Source organism: Pristiophorus japonicus, chromosome 7 (genome assembly GCF_044704955.1).
Source record: "Pristiophorus japonicus isolate sPriJap1 chromosome 7, sPriJap1.hap1, whole genome shotgun sequence".
NCBI classification, from domain to species: domain Eukaryota; kingdom Metazoa; phylum Chordata; class Chondrichthyes; family Pristiophoridae; genus Pristiophorus; species Pristiophorus japonicus.
Window position 1 is genome coordinate 158,717,314 of NC_091983.1, and position 18,922 is coordinate 158,736,235.

An 18,922-nucleotide genomic window follows, 5' to 3' on the forward strand; every position below is an offset into this window, starting at 1 on the left:
CAAGGACCCCCAGGTCCCTCTGAACCGCAGCATGTTGTAATTTCTCCCCATTCAAATAATATTCCCTTTTATTGTTTCTCTCTTTTCCCTTCCCCCCCGCCCCCCCCCCCCCCCCCAAGGTGGATGACCTCACATTTTCCAACATTGTATTCCATCTGCCAAACCTTAGCCCATTCGCTTAACCTATCTAAATCTCTTTGCAGCCTCTCTGTCCTCTGCACAACCCGCTTTCCCACTAATCTTTGTGTCATCTGCAAATTTTGTTACACTACACTCTGTCCCCTCTTCCAGGTCATCTATGTATATTGTAAACAGTTGTGGTCCCAGCACCGATCCCTGTGGCACACCACTAACCACCGATTTCCAACCCGAAAAGGACCCATTTATCCCGACTCTCTGTTTTCTGTTAGCCAGCCAATTCTCGATCCATGCTTATACATTTCCTCGGACTCCGCATACCTTTATCTTCTGCAGTAACCTTTTGTGTGGCACGTTATCGAATGCCTTTTGGAAATCTAAATATGCCACATCCATCGGTACACCTCTATCCACCTTGCTCGTTATATCCTCAAAGAATTCCAGTAAATTAGTTAAACATGATTTCCCCTTCATGACTCCATGTTGCGTCTGTTTGATTGCACTATTCCTATCTAGATGTCCCGCTATTTCTTCCTTAATGATAGCTTCAAGCATTTTCCCCACTACAGATGTTAAACTAACTGGCCTATAGTTGCCTGCCTTTTGTCTGCCCCCTTTTTAAAAACAGCGGCGTTACATTAGCTGCTTTCCAATCCGCTGGTACCTCCCCAGAGTCCAGAGAATTTTGGTAGATTATAACGAATGCATCGGCTATAACTTCCACCATCTCTTAATACCCTGGGATGCATAAAATGAGTGAGCTGCCTCTGGAAGTGTGACAGAAAATGTTAAATGAGGCCCAATTATAAAATGTTTAGATCTTCTATAAACTTTTTATTTCCCTCATAGCGGATTAATGAAAAATTAATGATTTCCTTTCAAGTGACACATTACGAATACACTTTCTTCTGTGGAGATATTTACATGCTCTCTACGGTCATACTGACATTTAGGCCCCGATATTAACAAGGAAGGTGGGGGAAGTGTGGGGAAAAACCAGTAAGGCCTGCCGGGGGGTGGGGGGCATGAAGGACCTGCTGAGCTCAATGGCATGGCCTCGTTTAAATAACCCATTGCAGTGCCCTGCCCGCAGCCGGCCAAATTGACAGCCTGGCCGGTGGGCGGGAGCGCAAATAAGCTGCAGGAGGCCACATCCAAGGGGAAGCGGCGAGCTCGGGAGGCTGGGGGTTGCCTTGCCACGATCAGTGGTGGGGTAGCCCAGTGGAAGAGAGGAGGCTCAAGGCATCCTTGAGGCCCAGAGGAGCTCCTGGCCCACAAGGAAACCTGAAAAATTTAATCTTCTGGGCCTCTTCCAACCCAATCGACCCGAAACATGAACTTGGTTTCTCTTCACAGATGCTACCTGACCCGCTGAGATGTCTAGGATTTTCTGTTTCTGGCTCTCGACAGGTCTAGCTGACTGGGGAGCTCAGGTAGCTATTGCAGACTGAGTCTGGGTGACATCAGACCCGCTCTGCATATTTACAACAGGACCTGCTTCCTTCCTGCCGGTGTCCTGCTCGCCTGGCGACACGGCGGGAAGGAAGTGGGATTGGTTGGGGGCGGGTGACTGACTCCCATTAATTTAAATGACCGCCCGCCCCTCCTCAGCCCGGTTTCCACCATGTATTAAAACCAGGGCCTAAAACTGTTTGACAGCTGTTCATTTGCTCTTCAGCTAAACAGCTTTGGAGCTACAAGTCACATGCTTAAAATGCTGAAAATGTGCAGAGATCAGCTTCCAGGAAAGGTAAGCAATTGAGGCATGGCCTTTCTGATGAAGGGCCCAAAACATAACCTGTCTTTCTTGCTCACTTCCATGATTTTCAGATATGTATGTTTGCGGAATTGGACCGATTAAAAAAAAATAGTAAAAGGAGACAAGGAAATTAATGGAAAAAAACACATTAGCTGCAAAAGTATGTAATTTAATATAGAAAACAGGCAAATATATAACATTAAAGATGAAGTACTCTATGTTTACACACCCCAATATAAAGAAATTCTAATGTAGAATAGTTCATGAAAGACACATACTTGTCATTGGGATACACTGCCAAGCATCAGTAGACAGCTTGTTACTTGACTTAAAATGATGGATATTTCAGAAAGAAATCAAAATTGCTGCTTAAAAAAAAATGGATGCGAGAAGAATTATTCAGGTCTCTCACTAGTGAAATATGCGCCTTTTTTCACCTGTGTTCCTCAACTTGCATGCAGCAGGCTTGGATCCTTTGCATTTGCGAGACTAGTAAGCACAGGGGCATGACCATTTGTCTGGTATTTTAATACCATTTGGCTTATTTTTGACATTTTCCTGGTCGCAGGGATTCCTATACACTGTTGCAGAAAGAACAATGAAGAAACTTGGTAAAATTGGATGGGAAAGCCATTAAAATGTCCTATTAGTCACTGTACAGGTCTATTAACTGGAACATTGCAATATTATAGGCTTTGAGATGAAGAATCAGCAGGATGTGAATTTTTCATGTGGATGTAACCAAGTATTTTTACTGAAGAATTACAATCAGTTTGTACAAAACTGCAGATAGAATTAAGATGCACACAACCTATGAAAATAGCAAGTGAGGAAATGCAATGATCCCATGTCCCAAAACACACAAATGCGTCATACAACCATTGCAATACAGACGACCAGAAGAGCTGCAAAGCAACAACCCAACATCTATTATGTAAGGGTTTTCCAGTGTAACCAACAGATTGGGTTTTGACTTTTCCGATCTGCAAATTAATGTACTTGAAACAGCTACTGAGGCCGGAATTTTCTCAAGGGAGGCAGGTTAGGGGTGGGGGGCCTCTGAGGTGAGCGGGAAAGCCAGGAGGCCGGGTTTTCTACAGGCCCTGCTGACTTTAATGGCAGGGCCTGATTTGAATGTGTAGCCTCAGATTTCCACCCACTGCCAGCAGAATCGCAGGGCCGGCATGGCAATAATAGGAATCGGGGGCAGGGTCAGCAAGGGATAGGCCGGAGGGGGTGGGGTGGTGGTGGGAAGCAAGAGAGAGATTGGGGCCAGCCACCAGAGGATTGTGACCAGTCTCAGCATCATCTGTGAGGTCGGGGTGAGCCTCAAGATTAGGATTGGCGGTCTGGAGAGGTGATCGTGGTGGGCAGGTTAGGTAGGGACCCTGGATCCAGGAGGTAGGTATAAAGCCACTTACCTCCTGGATGCAGTAGTCCCCGCCTCGCTTTAATTGCTGGGGTTCACGAATTCCGTGAAATCCGTCCACATGCAGTTAAAAACAAAATGGAGGTGAAAAAAAAGGTTTCCAGCCTCATTACAATATTCAAATTGACATACTGCCCCATGAGAACTGGTTGGTCGCAAATCCTGCTGCCTTCAAAACCAGAAGTGGGCAGGTTGGAAGTGGGATCAGGTGGGAGTTCCATTTTTAACAATTTAACTGCCTCCATGCTCCAAACCAATTTGTTTTCTGGGAGGGCGGGGCCGGCCAGTGTCTGCAATTACTGCAGCTCGCTGGTGGTTCTTGGTTCTCAGATGCAAGAATCAGGGATAAAACTATAAAGCAAACACTTCTAGATCATAAATGTTACATTCCGACCAATATAACTTGTATATAAACTTGGAGCCTTGTTTGAGCTGTCCAGCGGTCATTAAAAAACTGCAAGTCTGATGAATGCTATCCTTAATGTTTACAATGAGATACTGTATTATGTTTGTCATATTTATGATAGCAAATAGCTTTTGAATTATTCAGATTAAATAATCCTTTTTAAAGTTGAGCTTGATTCAACTTTTATAACTTATGTACTTTTTTTGGTTACAAAAAAAACATTTTAGTTGAAAATCACATACCAAGATCCCTATTTTCTTGAAACCTTAACTGGAAAAAATGTGGTGACTGCTCAAGATTTAGTATTGAAGATCAGTTTGTGTAAATAGATGATATAAATCGGCGTCTTTTTCTTGACGTTTTTGTGTGGTAGTTTTAGGACCTTGTGCTACCTCTTGCAGACCCAGCTGCTTATAATTTGCATAACAGTAATTGCACTACCTGTACTTAGAATTTGGAAATGCAAATACAGGTATTAGATAAATGGTGGTGTTTGAACGGTTTAAATGCTTACTTTTACAATCGTAGTACAAATCTTAGCCCAGCAATATATACTGGAATTTCCAATGGTCCTGTTTCTCTTTCGGGGCAACACTATTAGTAATCTGCACCTACTTTTGTTAGATGTATATAGCAATTGTTCTTAGTTTTTTTTTAAGAAAAAGAGAGATATACACTACTATATACACAATGGCAGATTATCATTAATCAGTTCAAACCAAAAATCAAGTTTTTTTTCCTTTTGCTTCAAAGATATACTTTTGGTTAAATTCCATGATCTTGCATTGTCTTTTTTTTTGGGGGGGGGGCATGGGGGGAGGGTTGGTCAGTCAGCATTCCAGTAACAGTACATAAAGCACATAGTCTAGATTACAGTTACATTTTTCTGGCTGACATTCCTTGGCCTTTATTTTACATTAAAATATAACTGACTACAGGAAACATGTTTTTGCAACTATGACACCGGCGGACCAATTGTTCCATCTAGGTTTACAGACTTGCAAAGCATATGGTTAATTATTAAAAGGCAAAAATAAATTATAGCACTTTAAGCTCGCAAACAAAAATTATGTATCAAGTACTGATGTCTTGTGGAGAAGTCTAGTTTTCAACACTGTACCTGGATTATCTATTCCCTCCCCTGAGCTCAAGGAATTCACTGTGGATTGACAGTATTATTGTCTGTAGTTTTGGTATTGACTAAACTATCCCATGGGGAATATGAGATCAGAGAGAATGTAACTATTTAAAAAGCTTATTAAAATTACAAATACACACGAATGTCAAAGATTTTTTTTGCTTGATTTCTCTTTCCTGGGCACCTCAGAATTTACCACTGTTCTGAACCATTTTGAAAACTGATGGAAATCATGATCAGTGAAAGGTTTTTACAACATTTCAATGAGAAATAAAAACAAACAGATAGATGTCTGGTTGTCTGTTTGGCTTCAGAGTAAGTAAATTGCAATGCTCTTAATGTGACACATCTAGAACATTTGATGGGACACTAACTCAGAAATAAATAAGAAATAAAGATTGGATTGAGAGAGGGAGGGGAAAAAAAGACAAAGAAAAAGTATTCCTTTTAAATCTCCAACAATTAAAAGCTGAAGAAATGAGGATTCCACTCTTAATTTTCAGTGCCAGAGAGGTTATTTGGTAGTAATTAAGACTTAACATGCCACTAAAAAGGGTACTTAGATTGCAATGTACAAGCCCCAACTTTCTGTGGCAAGTTTAGTTCGTATCTACCAGATAAGTACAGGTGAAGCTGTTTTTTGCAGTTTACAGAGGAGCGGCACATCTTGGACAGAAACTTCCGGATTTTCGTGTTTAACTCCATATCTGCCCTCGCCTGAAGTTGCTGTGCGATTTGCGCATAAATATCGGTGAGCGCCGTTAGCCTGTTACTTTTACAGTAAAAGCTGGCCCAATGTTACAGTATGTCCAGTAGCCACCAAAACAATAAACTGAAATTTACTATTGCAATATTTTGTTAGCTCGCTATCGACAATTTCAAGCTGCACTTGCAATTCTGAATAAAATTGCCATTAGTTATTTCAACACCTTGCTTTATTTAAATATAGATTTATTACTAATGAAAGGTCTGTGGTATTTATATTGTCGAAACTATATGTTCAGAACATAGTTTGATCACACAGCACAGCAGCTTGTGGCTTAAACACTTATTTGTACCAGTAAAAATTAATCATCTAGAAAATATCATGTTCCCTTTCACGGAAGTCACAAGAATAGTTTGAGCAAGTGCGCTCCCGGCGGATGAATTCAGAAGCGAAAAACTTGTTATGTGTGTGAGGGAAATCGTTTGACTTGCCGAATTTGAACCAGGCTCTCCACTGCCTCATGGCAAATGGAGAACAAACTGATTTCAGAACCAACCTTGATTTGCCAATACAAAAACAGAAAATGCTGGAAACACTGCAGGTCGGGCAGCTGTGGAGAGAACCACCAATAAAAGCCACACAAATATGAACCAGATCTCGTGTGCAGGCTTGACAAGTGGTCTGGCGATACAAATCCAGCAGATTTCCTCCCATTTAATCGTCCCCGCCACTTTTTCCTCTCCTGCATTGGCTGCCAATTCCACATGGATGCAAATTAAATTTACGCTTAATATGCACTATCAAAATTTAAATCAAAACAGATGACGGTTGGCTCTGCTTCTCAGCAGAGCTGCCCATCAGTGTAAAACAGGGGAACTCCACAGATTTGATTGCTGAGTCTACATTACAGTCCCAGAGTCAAAGCGTAAATGAGGTATACCATTCCCGAGCGGTTTGCTCACATCAAGTTTCATTGTGGTCCCTTGGACGTATGCAACACATTAAAAGGGCACCACCTCGACCTGAAACTCAGATCAAGTATCAGTGCTTGCTGTGTTCGAAATTATTCAGGTTCATTCCTGAATTATTCAAAATTGAAATCGAAACAACACGTTTGATTTGCTTCCAGTTGGCTTGCTGCAGCAAAACTGGAATTGGGTTTGGGTTTTCGATTCTGGATCCCAGAGTGCATTATGCAATGACGCATAGGATGTCATAGTGTTATTGCACGAGAGAGAATCTGTACACGACAACCGAGATTAATAAGTTTTTTTTTTGTCTAACTGGCCTGAAGTCGACATTCCACTTCTGGTGCATCCAGAACTGTTCAAATTCTAATAAAACCAGGTTTGGATCTACTGTTTGAGGATTCATTGCAAATTGACAGAAATTGCTAAATTTACAATTCACAGGATATCCCAATGACATGGCTGTAGATAAAGCAGTATTTCATGGACAAGCCAAAAACTAACCGCAATTACTACTGAAAATGGTACAGTTTTGCATTTGTCAAGATAACAGCCAGTTTTGGAAGATGCATTTTAGAAGCACATAATATTAAATGAAGTTCTCCAATCAAAACTAAATATATAAATTATTTTAAAAAATCACAACCATGCTTTATTTTTTTTTTTAAATGTGATTAAGCACTCTATTCAGATTTAATCTAAATCAACAACCCCAGTGTAAATCTACTGTAGTATTCCTGGGAAAACTGAAGTGGTTCAGTCTCCCAAGAAGAAAAGTACATGTACAGCTTTGTATATTCAGCCAGTCGCTGATCACTGCAAGACTATAATGGAACTGCAGTATCTTCCATCTGCTAACGTACATTCATTAGGTTATTTACCTCAATGCCTATTTACATAATTTTAAACATAAAATATAACATAAGAAAAGTCAAGGATGAGGGAAAAAAAAACAAACATTCAGCCCATCTCTCCAGTACCCTAACTGTCCCATTATAACTATATCATGAATGCCCCATATGTTTGTTCTCTACGATATCAAACATTTATCATTCTTTGAGTGAAGCTCTTCCTAATATATCTATTTTAAATTGACTTTTCATTGACTGAAATTTATGACCTCCGGTTTTACTTTCGGGACAAACTTACTGGTTGCAACAAAAATGAACTGCTTAAGACAGGTGGACATTCCACCAAAGTGGCCAGAATGGCAGGCTTCAAACAAATAAAACTTACTGATGTGCACACTAATGTATTTTTAAGATTTACAATGATTTCAAGTATAGCTGTAAAAGTGGCACACAGCCTCTTGTTCTCCAGAAACGAGCTTAGACTATTGCAGCCCTGCCGAGTCCCTTCAGTCTTACGACGCTGCTTGCACTGGAGGTCTCCCTCGCCCACACAAGTCCACCACTACACCTTTTTACGTTACTTCACTAGGACGTGCAGCAGAAACATCTGCACCCGCTGCTCATGTCTGTGTCTGCCAAGGTTTTGAGTGCTGCCCATCACAGTGACTCAATTTGTTGAACAGGGCACGTTGTCCTTTCCAATGAAGGCTTTCCCTTTATTGCACAATTGGACTTTGACTCGTGTGAATCCTGGCATGTCGCTTGAGGTTGGTCATAGAAGCGCACGAGTAGTTGCACTGGTCACACTGGAAGGTTTCTCTCTTTATATGGTTCCTCATATGTCGTTTGAGGTTGCCCAGTTGGGCAGAGACATAATTACACTGTGAACATTTATATGGCCTTCTGTAGTTGTGTATGTTCATGTGTCTTATGAGGTTGCTCTGGTACTGAGACACAAAATTGCACAACTTGCAAGAGAAGACTCTCTGTTCTTTACTAAGGCTATCCCCTTCTTGCTTTACCTCCAGACTTGCCACGTGACTCTGTTTGTGGAGTTTAAAGGCCCCCTTGGTGTCACACACAAACTCGCACTGGATGCACTGGTAGGATTTCTTTCCTGCATGCGTTCGAAGGTGTCGTTTGACATTGACTAATTGGGTGGAAGCATAATTGCACTGGCTACATTTGAAGGGTTTTTCTCCTTTGTGACTCCTGATGTGACGGTTGAGGTTCCCCAACTCTATAGTTTCATAATAGCAATGTGAACATTTATACTGTCTCTTCCGTTTCAAATTCCTTGAAACACAGCTGGGACCACTCGACTCACAGGAGGGAGGTTTGTCATCATTTCCAAGGCTATCTTCCTGTGAACATGGACCATCTTCTACCTCTTGTTTTATGCTAATACTGTCATGTTGTACCAGGTCAGCAATGTCAGAAGAGGAAGAATCCAACTGGCTAGACGTTGGTTTCATGTGCGTCTGCAAGTGCCTCTTCAAGTTGGCAAAATTAATGGATGCATAATTGCACTTGTTGCATTTAAACGGCCTTACACCCAAGTGAACCTGGATATGGCGTTTGAAGTTCCCAGATTGTTTGGTGGTATAACTGCAGTGGGAACACTGGTATTCACTTCTGCTGTTGCTGTGTGTTTTCATGTGTGTTTTCATGTGCATTATGAAGTGGTTGGGGTACTGGGTGACAAAACTGCACAATTTACAAGAGAAGATGTTTTCACTACTTTGATGCACAGTTGTCTCTGTGGAAGGGGACTGGGAATCACTGGACACTGAGCCTGTGCTGTGTGTTTTCATGTGCCTCATTAAATCGTTCGGGTGTTGTGTGATGAAGTCACATAGATTGCAAGAAAAATGTTGCTGGACATTTTCACACTCACTTTCTTCCTTACACTGTGGCACCACTTCATTGTCCACGTGACTCTGCATGTGTGTCTTCCAGCTGGTCATATTGCAACTAGAGTAGGTGCAGTGGCTACATCGGAAAGATCTTTTACTTGGGCGCACCCTTTGGGCTCCCTGGAGTTTCTTAGTCACATCCACATGCGTTTTCATGTGCCTTGCAAGAATACTTGGGTACTGGGCTTTAAAATTACACAATACACAACAAAGGGGTTTTTCAGATTTCACTGAACTGCTGCCTTCCCCTTCCTCCAAGAATGTCTTTTCTGCGTGAATTTGCGTGTGTCGCTTCAAGTTCTCCATGCGGCTACAGGTGTAATTACACTCATCACATCTGAAGGGTTTTTCCCCAGTGTGGATCAATATATGCCGTTTAAGGTTACCCTGTTGAACAGTTGCATATTCACAGTAGTGGCACTTATAGGGCTTCTCTGCATTGTGCGTTTTCATGTGCCGCATGAGGTGGCCTGGATACTCCGAGACAAAGCTACACAGCTTGCAGGAATAAAGTTCTTGGGCTTTTTCATTGCCATTCTGATCGTCTTGCAAAAGCAATTCTTTCTTGACATGACTTTCCTTGTGTTCTTTTAATTCCACTGCACTGCTGCAGGTATAGTAGCAGATACCACATTTGAATGACTTGGGCCGAGTATGGGTTAGTATGTGACGCTTGAGATTTCCTGACTGGTGAGATGCATATTCGCACTGGTCACATTTGAAGGGCTTTTCTCCCAGATGGATCCGGATGTGCCGTTGTAGGTTCCCTGATAAGGAAGATACATAATTACAGTACGCACATTTGTAAGGCTTCTTTTCTCCACTTCCAGTTTGCTCAGTGTGCTCTTGCTGGTGCTGCTTTAGGTCTGGCATGTTATCACAGACATAGTCACACAAGCGACACTTGAGTGATTTTTTGTGTGTGTGAGTCTGTCTGTGCCTCTTAAGGTGCCCTGACTGATAAGTTGCATAGCCACATTGGTCACATTTGAAGGGTTTCTCTCCAAGATGAATTCGAGTGTGCCTTTGGAGGTTCCCCAACAATAATGACGTATAATCACAATATAAACATTTGTAAGGCTTTTCCTCCCCAATGCCTGTTGCAACTTGCTCAGGAGTATGGGTTGAGGCTTCATTGGTGACACTTTGCTTATCCTGTAGAAGCTTTCTCTTATCTTGTAGAAGCTTTCCCTTCACATGAGACTCTTTGTGCTGTTTTAAGTCTAATAAGTTACTACAGACATAGCCACAGTGACGGCATTTGAACATTTTTTCACGTGTATGTGTGAGTGCGTGACGCTTAAGGTTTCCCATTTGACAGGACGAATAATCACATTTGTCGCACTTAAATGGTTTTTCTCCCAGATGAATGCGGGTGTGTCGTTGGAGATTTCCAAACAGTGGTGACGCATAGCTACAATACAAACATTTATAAGGCTTCTCCTCGCCATTTGCTTTCATTGCGATTGTATCTGGTTCATTATTTTGCAGTAAACCTTTGTCGTCTTTGTGGTTTTGTTTGTGTTGCATTAAATCTGCCATACTGTCCCCTGTATAGTCACACTGGCTGCATTTGAAGCATTTTTTCCTTGTGTGTATCAGCATATGACGTTTGAGATTCCCCATCTGACCAGATGCATAATCACATTGGTTGCATGTGAAAGACTTTTTCTGGGTATGAGTTAGCTTATGGCGCTTCAAGTTCCCTGACTGGCCAGTGGCATAGTAGCATTGGTCACACTTAAAGGGTTTTTCTCCAAGGTGGATACGGATGTGGCGCTGTAGATTCCCCATCAATGACGATGTATAGCTGCAATAGGAGCAGTTGAAAAGCTTCTTCTCTTCAGTTCCCATGGTAGATTTATCACAATCTGCCAAGAGTTTCCTTGAAACAGTGCTCTCCTTTAATTGCAATGGAGACTTACTCTTAGTGTGCTTCCTCTTGTGTCGTGATAGAGTTATCATATGATCACAGGCAAAATAACAGTAGTTGCATTTGAAGCGCTTTTTCTGAGTGTGGGTTTGCGCAAGTGCTCCTAACTGGCCAGATGTATTGTCATATCTTAAAGGTTTCTGGCCTTCATGAATCAGGAAATGACACTTAAACTTGCCCAACTGGTTAGTTGTATAATTGCAGTAAGAGCATTTATACCACTTCTGATCATCCAGCATTTCGCTTTTGTTGAGATTTTCACAATACATGGAAGTTTCCTCGAAACCACGGTCTTCTTCCAATATAACTTCCACACTGGCTTCCATATGGTTCTGACTGACAAAGCCATTTGTCTGCTGAGCGTAACTATCGCAGTCTGTGAACATGTTCAGAGGCCTTGCAGTAGATTCCTCTTGGGCACCCACCATCTCAACATCCTTTTGCTGTTCCTTTCCAGTCTTGAGTCGTTTGCACCTTGGAGAAAATTCCCCATGGTCATCTGCAGGAATAAACGCCGAGCTATCAGAACCTGCGAATAAACATCAACACAAGCAATCAGTTTATTGGGCACTGCCAACTGGCAAATAAAACCAAGAAGTAAAATCCCATTATCAACAGAGCTACAGTACCAGAAGTTGTGATGGGCAACAATCACTATGCGGTGTACATGAATGTAATATCATACCAGTCTGGTAGTGATTTTTCTGCATTTTCATTTCCAGTGCATTTTTTTAAAAAAAGAAAATATGGGGTTTATCAAAAAAAAAACATAGGTAATAATTAGGCTGAGTGATGTTTAGAATGTGAGCTGCTATGTAGAAAAAAAAAATCAAACCATAGCCACAGAAACTGAAAACCTATTTTCTATACAATGAATGTTGGATTTTATTATGCACTAATTTGCATTGGATTTAAGGACCTGGGTGACACAGAGTTGGAGTTAAGAGACTTTCCTTTCTCATCCAGGTTTGAATTCAGCCCAAACGGATGCGATGGAATAGCAGTGGATATCATAGCAGTGACCACACTTCAAAATTGATCCATTGGTTGTGAAGTGTTTTAAGATACCCTAAAGATCATAAGGCATAATACAAGTTTTTCTTCTTTGCTGACTTTAAGAGTCCTGCAATAAAATGAGCTTAGATAATCTGTAGTCGTCTTCGAATGAATGCAAGTCTACACCATAAAACAGCACCCAGAGACTCACTCAAGTAGATCAAAAAAGTGTGCGGGGAAAATAATACTGCTGCTGTAATGGTTGAGAGCAGGGGCCAGGGTAAAGCATACTTTTGGGGTGGAGTTAAAGGAGTTTTAATCTGCTTCTGACCCATAGGATAGCTGACCCAATATTATTAGACACTGGGGGCAGAAAGTGAAAGTTGCTCACCGTCTACATGTTATACCATTCATAAAGGTTTTTTTTGAGAGGGGAATGAAATAACAAACCCCAAACAAAATCTAAAATATGTATATATTTTAGATATATATGTATCATAGACTGCATTTAAGTCAATGGTAGAGGTCTTTTTAATGTTATACATACATAATAATGAATTTAGTTTCCACCTTATTTCAGTCTTCAGTGTTTGGATTCAGATTTGCTTTTCATATGAAGTGAAATCTCTTCTACCACATCTGTTTGATATTTGTACTTCAATCACAGAATGCTTTGCTGAGGTTAAAGTTTAACTGACGGCACAAAGGATGGTTGGTTCACCTGACAGTTTTGGGCAGAATGTGGTAAACAATGGTGAGAACTAAAAAGGGAAAACAGGTGGGTCTTAACTCACTGACTGACTATTCCAGGAATGTCCATATTTTCAGTGGGGACCAGGTGACTTCTTTTGGCCTCATTCTAGGGAAAATGTTCCACTGTGTTTTGCCTGGATGATTTTCCTATTAGGTACATTACATCTGGATTATATACAAATGTAGAAATAAGGGATTTTACTCTTCCCAGTTTCCTCTCCTTCCCACTGAAAGGTGGTATGCCTTGCTGAGGTGCCATGGGCACAAGCAGCACTCTGGTAACTCACCTCAGTGTTTGCTCTTTGTGCTTATGTTTAGCTAGTGAATGTCAAAAGGCTGTTTGCCTGGGTGGAGAGGCAAGGCAGGACATTGGAGCAGAGTCCAATCCAATCCTCACCTGATCACACACAAACGTGCTGCCAGGAGTTGCTGGATAATGATCAGGAGTGAGGATCTTTGTTCATGTTTTCTCCCTGGCCCTCGGACACTGAAGCTGCAGTAATGCCTCTATCCCTGGCCCGACGGAGATCAGCTAGCTCAGCACAGAGTGTGAAGCATGGACTTTGCTGGTCTGTATGGCTCAGTAACAATGAAAGTGGTGCAGTTACACAGTGAACCATTGAGGGAGCCAAATATTTTGTAAAGGTATAAATTATTAGGCCAGCAGGAGTGATGCTGGACTTCAGACGAAAAAAAACTAAAATTCAAAGTAATTCTTCACAAACATGTGAACTTCAACATCTAATGGGAAGATCATTTTGCCAGATTGTTACTTCAGATGGCAGTTTCTTGTTGCCTTTAATGAGTCATCTGGCAAATAGTTAAAGCAACATTATCAATGTCCATAAGCAAACATTCGGTCATTCCCAGGATCCTAGGGTGAACTGAGCAGGAAAGGGGAATGAAATTTAAAAAAAAAGGAGAATATCTACAATGGCTTTAGAAGTAATTATAACCGGAAGTATTGCATCCATTGGGCAATAGCCTACCCAGAAATAATTATCCATTGCCATGGTACCAGAGAAAATCTAATTGAGACGTCACAATTTTCACAGAAGGATGACTATTAGAGAATAAATTGATGAAATCTTTAGCAGTGTACTTCGATACAGTAAAAGCAAATAAAAGGTACAGGCTTGCATTAGTAGGATGCAAATGAAGAGGTATTTGGTTGTCTAAGGCACTGATCAGACCCAATCTGTAAGGTTATGTTTGCCCTTGAAATGAGTAACAATGGCGATTCTGTACAGCAGGAATTTAAGTTATGAGAAAAGGTTTAAAAGTGTGGCTTTTCCATTTTAGAAGAGAGGATACTGTGAGAAGTAGTTGAACTATTCAAGATTGTGGACATAACTGGAAAAAAAAGAGAGCTAATTGCTCACAATGGTGAAGGGTTCACAACCTACAAATTGGAAGAATCAGGAGTAAGGAAGGAAGCTGGACGACTTCAAAGGTCTTTTTCACCCAAAGCTGATCGTGCTGTGCGAAGTTACAAAAAAGATCTTTGAAGTGCACAGTATTAATGTGCTGAAGATAATTAAATGAGCTTCTGGAGGGAGATGGGATTAAGGGAAGTAGCAAGGAGGTGGTTATGAGGAGTTGATCTATAAAATAAGGACCAGCTTGTTGGACCTAGTTTCCTTTTCCTGTTCCTAAAGGTTCTAGTGTTACGATGTTAAATTTCTTGTGGTGATAGAACTGCATGACTAGAAGCAAAAACAACATAAAAAGGTAACAAGTTATACTTCATAGCAAAAAAAATAGCAGCCGAGTGCTCAGTTACAAATCAGATATGAAAACTAATTTACATGTTGAGATCATAGCCGAAACCTACACGCAGTTTTTAAAAAGGCACCACTTCAGGCTACCAACTAGTAAATTACGCAAACTTCGCGCACAAATAAATTACTTCTAGAAAGGTTTTGTGATACCGTAATAAAATGCCATGTCATAATTTTAAAAAGTCATGTTGCCCATCACTGACCAAAAGTAACGCTACTCTGCTGAAATTTACTTTTTTTAAAAAAGTTATTTTTTTTAAACAAAGAGTGCATTCATTAATTTGTAAATGCAAAGAAAATTTCAATTTCAGTGCAGTAGCGCCACTTACCATGGAAGATTGGTTTAAGCCCCAAGTATTGATCCAGGGTCGCCGAAGAGCAAAAACCAAGTGGATAAATGGTTCGTTTTCCTTGCGCAACCGGATTTGTAGTTTTGAAAAAGCTGTTCTATGGTTATAGAACAGCTGCAATAGTCTGCTTATAAATATAGAAAAAAAAAATCCTCTTTTTAACATGGAGGCTATGCAAGCCGCTTCCTTTAGTTGGATGCATGGGACCTGAGACATATCACAAATACATTTGTTTAGTTATGATGAAGCAAAGTAGAGCCTTTTGAGCATGTGATGTGGGCTAGCATGGAGGCTGAATACGCCAAAACGTGAGGGGGGTGGGAAGGAAAGAGAGAGGGAGGGGGTTGGAGTAAACGCGAAGGAGGAGAGGGTGAGGCGAGAGAGAGCGAGGAGGGGGGGGAAAGAGAGAGAGCGAGGAGGGGGGGGGAAGGGAGCGAGCGAGGAGGGGGGGGAAAGGGAGCGAGCGAGGAGGGGGGAGAAAGGGAGCGAGCGAGGAGGGGGGAGAAAGGGAGGGGGGGGGAAGGGGGAGAGGGGGGGGAAGGGAGAGGGGGGGGGGAAGGGAGATGGGGGGGGGAAGGGAGATGGGGGGGGGAAGGGAGAGGGGGGGGGGAAGGGAGAGGGGGGGGGAAGGGAGAGGGGGGGGGGAAGGGAGAAGGGGGGGGGAAGGGAGAGGGGGGGGGAAGGGAGAGGGGGGGGGAAGGGAGAGGGGGGGGGAAGGGAGAGGGGGGGGGAAGGGAGAGGGGGGGGGAAAGGGAGAGGGGGGGGGGAAGGGAGAGGGGGGGGGGGAAGGGAGAGGGGGGGGGAAGGGAGAGGGGGGGGGGGAAGGGAGAGGGGGGGGGAAGGGAGAGGGGGGGGGGGAGGGAGAGGGGGGGGGGGAGGGAGAGGGGGGGGGGAGGGAGAGGGGGGGGGGAGGGAGAGGGGGGGGGAGGGAGAGGGGGGGGGAAGGGAGAGGGGGGGGGAAGGGAGAGGGGGGGGGAAGGGAGAGGGGGGGGGAAGGGAGAGGGGGGGGAAGGGAGAGGGGGGGGGGAAGGGAGAGGGGGGGGGGAAGGGAGAGGGGGGGGGAAGGGAGAGGGGGGGGAAGGGAGGGGGGGGAGAGGGGGGGGAAGGGAGAGGGGGGGGAAGGGAGAGGGGGGGGGAAGGGAGAGGGGGGGGGAAGGGAGAGGGGGGGGGAAGGGAGAGGGGGGGGGAAGGGAGAGGGGGGGGGAAGGGAGAGGGGGGGGGAAGGGAGAGGGGGGGGGAAGGGAGAGGGGGGGGAAGGGAGAGGGGGGGAAGGGAGAGGGGGGGGGGGGGAAGGGAGAGGGGGGGGGGAAGGGAGAGGGGGGGGAAGGGAGAGGGGGGGGGAAGGGAGAGGGGGGGGGAAGGGAGAGGGGGGGGAAGGGAGGGGGGGGGAAGGGAGGGGGGGGAAGGGAGGGGGGGGAGGGAGAGGGGGGAAGGGAGGGGGGGGAGGGAGAGGGGGGGGGGAAGGGAGAGGGGGGGGAGGAGAGGGGGGGGAAGGGAGGGGGGGGGAGGGAGGGGGGGGGAGGGAGGGGGGGGGAGGGAGGGGGGGGAAGGGAGAGGGGGGAAGGGAGAGGGGGGGGGGGAAGGGAGAGGGGGGGGGGGAAGGGAGAGGGGGGGGGGGAAGGGAGGGGGGGGGGAAGGGAGAGGGGGGGGGGAAGGGAGAGGGGGGGGGAAGGGAGAGGGGGGGGGGAAGGGAGAGGGGGGGGGGGAAGGGAGAGGGGGGGGGGGAGGGAGGGAGGGGGGGGGGGGAAGGGAGAGGGGGGGTGGAAGGGAGAGGGGGGGTGGAAGGGAGAGGGGGGGTGGAAGGGAGAGGGGGGGTGGAAGGGAGAGGGGGGGTGGAAGGGAGAGGGGGGGTGGAAGGGAGAGGGGGGGTGGGGAGAGGGGGGGTGGAAGGGAGAGGGGGGGTGGAAGGGAGAGGGGGGGTGGAAGGGAGAGGGGGGGTGGAAGGGAGAGGGGGGGTGGAAGGGAGAGGGGGGGGTGGAAGGGAGAGGGGGGGGGTGGAAGGGAGAGGGGGGGGGTGGGAAGGGAGAGGGGGGGTGGAAGGGAGAGGGGGGGGTGGAAGGGAGAGGGGGGGTGGAAGGGAGAGGGGGGGGTGGAAGGGAGAGGGGGGGTGGAAGGGAGAGGGGGGGGTGGAAGGGAGAGGGGGGGGTGGAAGGGAGAGGGGGGGGAAGGGAGAGGGGGGAGGAGAAGAGAGAGAGGGAGGAGGGGGGGGAAGGAGAAGAGAGAGAGGGAGGAGGGGGGGAGGGAAGAGAGAGAGGGAGGAGGGGGGGAGGAGAAGAGAGAGAGGGAGGAGGGGGGGAAGGGAGGGAGGAGGGGGGAAGGGAGAAGAGAAGAGAGAGGGGGAGGAGGGGAGGAGAAGAGGGGGAGGAGAAGAGAGAGAGGGAGGAGGGGGGAGGGGGGAGAGAGAGAGAGAGAGGGAGGGGGAAGAGAGAGAGAGAGGAGGGGGAAGAGAGAGAGAGAGAGGAGGAGGGGGGGAAGAGAGAGAGAGAGGGAGGAGGGGGGAAGAGAGAGAGGGAGGAGGGAGGAGGGGGGGAGAGAGAGAGAGGGAGGAGGGAGGGGAAGGGGGAAGAGAGAGAGAGAGAGAGAGAGAGAGAGAGAGAGAGAGAGAGAGAGAGAGAGAGAGAGAGAGAGAGAGAGGAAAGAGAGAGAGAAAGGGAGGAGGGGAGGAAGAGAGAGAAAGGGAGGAGGGAGGAAGAGAGAGAAAGGGAGGAGGGGGGAAGAGAGAGAGAAAGGGAGGAGGGGGGAAGAGAGAGAGAGGGGGAGAGAGAGAGAAGAGAGAGAGAGAGAGAGAGAGAGAGAGAGAGAGAGAGGAGGGGGGGAAGAGAGGGGGAGGGGGGGAGGGGGGAAGAGAGGGCGAGAGGGAGAGAGAGAGAGAGGAGGGGGAAGAGGGGGGGGAAGAGAGAGAGAGAGGAGGGGGGGAAAGAGAGAGAGAGAGAGAGAGAGAGAGAGGAGGGGGGGAAAGAGAGAAGAGAGAGGAGAGAGAAGAGAGAGAAGAGAGAGAGGAGAGAGAGAGGGGAGAGGGAAGAGAGGGAAGAGAGGGAAGAGGGGGGAGAGAGGGGAGAGAGGGGAGAGAGGGGAGAGAGGGGAGAGGGGAGAAGGAGAGAGAGAGGGGGAGAGATCTCAATGAGAAACAGAAAATATTGGAAACACTCAAGACCATTCAGCATCTGTGAACAAACAAATGAAAGGTGACTGGTGCTGGGTGTTCATTTACTGGTTTGGTTTCAAATTTCCAGCATCTACAGTTTTTTTCTTTTTGTTTTTCGAGATGAAATAAGCAGTCCATAGAAATTAAGTTCACCATAAATTGTACCACCCTATTGTAAAAACAAACAAAAACTAATCACTCAAATTCTCCATAATATTACATAGATAAAACAAAGCTGCTTCTATAGTTGGACTGTCCAAGTAATCATGAATATTGTGATTGTGTTATTGCAACTTCTTTATAGCCTGAGCAAATTTGTAGCCCAGTATAATTATAAACTGCATCACACTGAAATCATACTACAGGTACAACGTTCCGAATCCGGCAAACTCGGGGCCAAAGCCGGTTTTCGTATTTTTCCAGATTTCAGAGAAGAAAATCCGACGTTCCCGAATCCGACCTCAGGGCTGAGGCCGTGCCAATTTTTGCATTTTTCTGGATTTCGGGTCAGACATCAAAACAGCGTGCAAGTCAGGTTGGGCCGGGTCGAGGGGAGCACGCGAGTCAGGTTGGGTCGGGTCACACGTGGGTCGGGGTCAGTGGTCATTCGGCATGACTCGGACTGATGGCACGTCAGACGATTCCATCGGTTA

The 18,922-nt window shown here is 45.5% G+C and overlaps 1 protein-coding gene across 2 annotated transcripts in view; it reads right to left on the minus strand.

The window, feature by feature from the left end:
• Positions 1-2,087: 2,087 nt before the first annotated feature.
• The window catches only part of LOC139267319 (zinc finger protein 493-like), a 37,140-nt gene continuing 20,305 nt past the window's right edge, over positions 2,088-18,922 (minus strand). The window contains exons 1-2 of one of the 2 annotated variants that reach the window (XM_070885437.1): positions 15,104-15,381; positions 2,088-11,773 (exon numbers count right to left, since the gene is read on the minus strand). In XM_070885437.1, the coding sequence (XP_070741538.1) occupies positions 8,112-11,672 (3,561 nt within the window). In that variant the 5' untranslated portion in view covers positions 11,673-11,773; positions 15,104-15,381 and the 3' untranslated portion in view covers positions 2,088-8,111. Of the gene's footprint in view, positions 11,774-15,103; positions 15,382-18,922 lie in introns of those variants that run through there. The other variant, XM_070885436.1, reaches the window with a different exon arrangement.